Source organism: Eimeria mitis, genomic scaffold (genome assembly GCF_000499745.2).
Source record: "Eimeria mitis Houghton genomic scaffold, Emh_scaff2926, whole genome shotgun sequence".
NCBI classification, from domain to species: Eukaryota; Apicomplexa; class Conoidasida; order Eucoccidiorida; family Eimeriidae; genus Eimeria; species Eimeria mitis.
In genome coordinates, this window is record NW_013571267.1 from 2,129 (window position 1) to 5,034 (window position 2,906).

General features: G+C 54.5%; 1 protein-coding gene across 1 annotated transcript in view; it reads left to right on the plus strand.

Annotated features, from left to right (window-relative positions):
• Positions 1 to 788: 788 nt before the first annotated feature.
• Positions 789 to 2,906, plus strand: part of EMH_0060340 (uncharacterized protein) — a gene marked incomplete at both ends in the record, with an annotated part of 2,831 nt that continues 713 nt past the window's right edge. Inside the window, one exon of the mRNA XM_013497785.1 lies at positions 789 to 2,905. Within this exon, the coding sequence (XP_013353239.1) occupies positions 789 to 2,905 (2,117 nt within the window). The remainder of the gene's footprint in view (position 2,906) is intronic.

Consider the following 2,906-nt stretch of genomic DNA (forward strand, 5'->3'; position numbering starts at 1 on the left):
TCTATGCAGATGAAGACCCAGCTGCAGCAGCAGCAGCAGCAGCAGCAGCAGCAGCAGCAGCAGCAGAGGAAGATACTGATGGTGTGATAGAGGAGATAAAATGTATAATAAAAGAATGTGCAGATGATGATGAGAGATATATAAAAAGTTTTTATTCTCCTTTATCTGTATTTAATAAAAAAATAAATAAAATAGAAAGAGCTTGTGTGTTGCTGCATGCGTTTTGGGGCTTTATAAAAACGCATGCAGAGACAGATAAGAGACAATCTGTCGCCTCTCTTTGTCGTTTTTGTTCTTTATCTTCTTTTCTTTTGCCTCCTGCTGCAGCATTCTCCTCTTCTTTTTGTTCATGCTCTGCTGCTGCTGCTGCTGCTGCTGCTGCTGATGCTTCTGTTTCTTTATATAATAGAGAAAGAGAGACAGAAAAAGGAGACAAAACACAACAACAATATATTGAGGGACTGCATGCGCTTGCTGCTGCAGCAGAATATAGTTTAGCCTGTCTCCTTGGGGGGGGCCGCTATATAAAACCAAAAATATATATAGGAGAGAGAGAGGCAATAGAGCTTGTGCCGCATATAAAAAGCAGCAGCAGCAGCAGCAGCAGCAGCAGCAGCAGCAGCAGCAGCAGCAGCAGCAGCAGGGGCAGGAGCAGGAGCAGGAGCAGCAGCAGGAGCAGCAGCAGGAGCAGCAGCAAGAGCGTCAGTGCAGCAGCAGAGAGAGCTGAGTTGCTGCTGCAGCAGCTGCAGCAGCAGCTGCATGCATTGCCTACTTTATTCTCTCATATAATGGATAGAGAAAGAACAGCAGAACAGAGGATGGTGCTGCTGCTGCTGCAGCTGCGGCTGCTGCTGCATGCATGCAAATGCATGCGGGAGCTTACTCTTATAACTACCCTCAGCAGCAGCGCAGCAAAAGACATTGTGCTGCTGCTGCTGCGGCTGCTGCTGCCGCAGGAGAAAGAAAATATATTAAAGAGGCAGCAGCGGGTGCAGCAGCAGCTGCAGCAGCAGCAGCAAGTCGAGGAGAGAGAGCAGCAGCACCAAATTATACTTTTCTTGCAGCAGCAGCAGCAACCGCAGCATGTGCTGCAGCAGGTAGGGGCAAGGAGGAGACAAAGACACAAAGAGATAGGTGACCTTATAGACCCTACATATTTCCACTGGTTGCTGCTGCTGCTGCAGTCTGCTGCTGCTGCTGCTCTCCTAAACATAGTCGAGCTCTGGCCCCCTGCTGCAGCAGCAGACATGCAGCAGCACCCGAACCCTTTTGCTGCTGCTGCAGCACATCAGCAGCAAGCTGTTAGACAGTATCATATGGTCGTCACCAGCAGCAAAAGTAAACGCGAAACACAGCAGCAGCAGCAGCAGCAGCAGCAGCAGCAGGAGGAGGAGGAGGAGGAGGAGGAGCAGCAGCAGCAGCAGCAGCAGCAAGGAACTCTGGTCAGTCGACGAGCCCGCCAGCGGCATCCGCATCATCAGCAGCACCAGCAGCAGCAGCAGCAGCAGCAGCAGCAGGAGCAGGAGGAGGAGGAGGAGCAGCAGCAGCAGCAGCAGCAGCAGGAGCAGCAGCAGGAGGAGGAGACTGCTGCTGATGAGAGTATAAAAGCAATAGAGATGGTTGCTGTCTCCTCTCGTCTTCGTGCTGCTGCTCGTGTTTACTTTGCTGCTGCAGCATTTAAGGAGTTTCCTTTCTGCTGCTCTGCTGCAGCAGCAAGAAGACTAGCAGCAGCAATGCATGCAGACCTCACTGTGCTTCGTGTTGAGATACGCATGCAGCACCACCCCCTGCAGCAGCAGCTGCAGCAGCAGCAGCAGCAGCAGCAGCAGCAGAAAAAGAAAAAGATAGTGGGTATTGCTTGTCTCTCCTCTGCATGCAAAAGGAGACAGTTGGTTGTGCAGCTGCTGTGGGCCCTTGCTGCTGATCTGGGTACTCTATGTTCCTGTCCCCTGCAGCAGCAGCAGCAGCAGCAGCAGCAGCAGCAGCAGCAGCAGAGGGAAGAAGCAGCAGCAATAATAGCGAGAAGAAACCCTAACATGCTCAAGCTGCTGCTGCAGCTGATGACGGCAGCAGCAACAGCAGCAGAAACAGAAAAAAAAAGACAAAAAAAAGAAAAAATAAAACAGCAAAGGATGCAGCTGCAGCAGCAGCAGCAACGACGTCAGTATCAGCTGCTGCAGCAGCAGCAACTACTGCAGCAGGAGCATGCAGAACTAACAGCAGAGAACGGCAGCCTGCAGGACCTGCGAGAGCAGCTAGAGAGGCTGCTGCTGCAGCAGCAGCAGCACGAGCAGCAGCAGCAGCAGCAGTACCGGAGGATCAGGGGAGAGGGAGGGGGCAGGAAACGAAGCCTGCAGCAGCAGCTGCAGCAGCAGCAGCAGCAGCACCAGCAGCAGCTGCAGCAGCACCAGCAGCGGCAGCAGCAGCACCGGCAGCAGCACCAGCAGCAAATGCAGCTGGAGCAGCAGCAGCAAGAAGAAACAACCAGAGCACTGCAGCAGCTGCTGCGGCCGCGGAAGCGCTTTCGACGCATGGGTGCAGCACAGCAGCAGCAGCAGCAGCAGCAGCAGCAGCAGCAGGTTGGCGGCTGTGGCACTATACAGGAGTGGCAGCAGCAGCAGCAGCTGTTGCTGCAGCAGGAGCAGCAGCAAACACAACGACAGCAGCAGCTTTTAAGCCTCATAGAGGAGGAGTTCGGGGAGGAGCTGCAGCAGCACCTGCAGCAGCGGCAGCAGCAACTGCAGCAGCGGCAGCAGCAGCGGCAGCAGCAGCAGCAGCAGCAGCAGCAGCAGCAGCAGCCGCTCTTGACCCCCCACGAAACCTCGCTGCATCTGCAGCAGCAGCAGCAGCAGCCTCCCCCGCGGCGGCAGCGTATGTTGCTTTGGCCTCAGGAGCAGCGGCAGCAG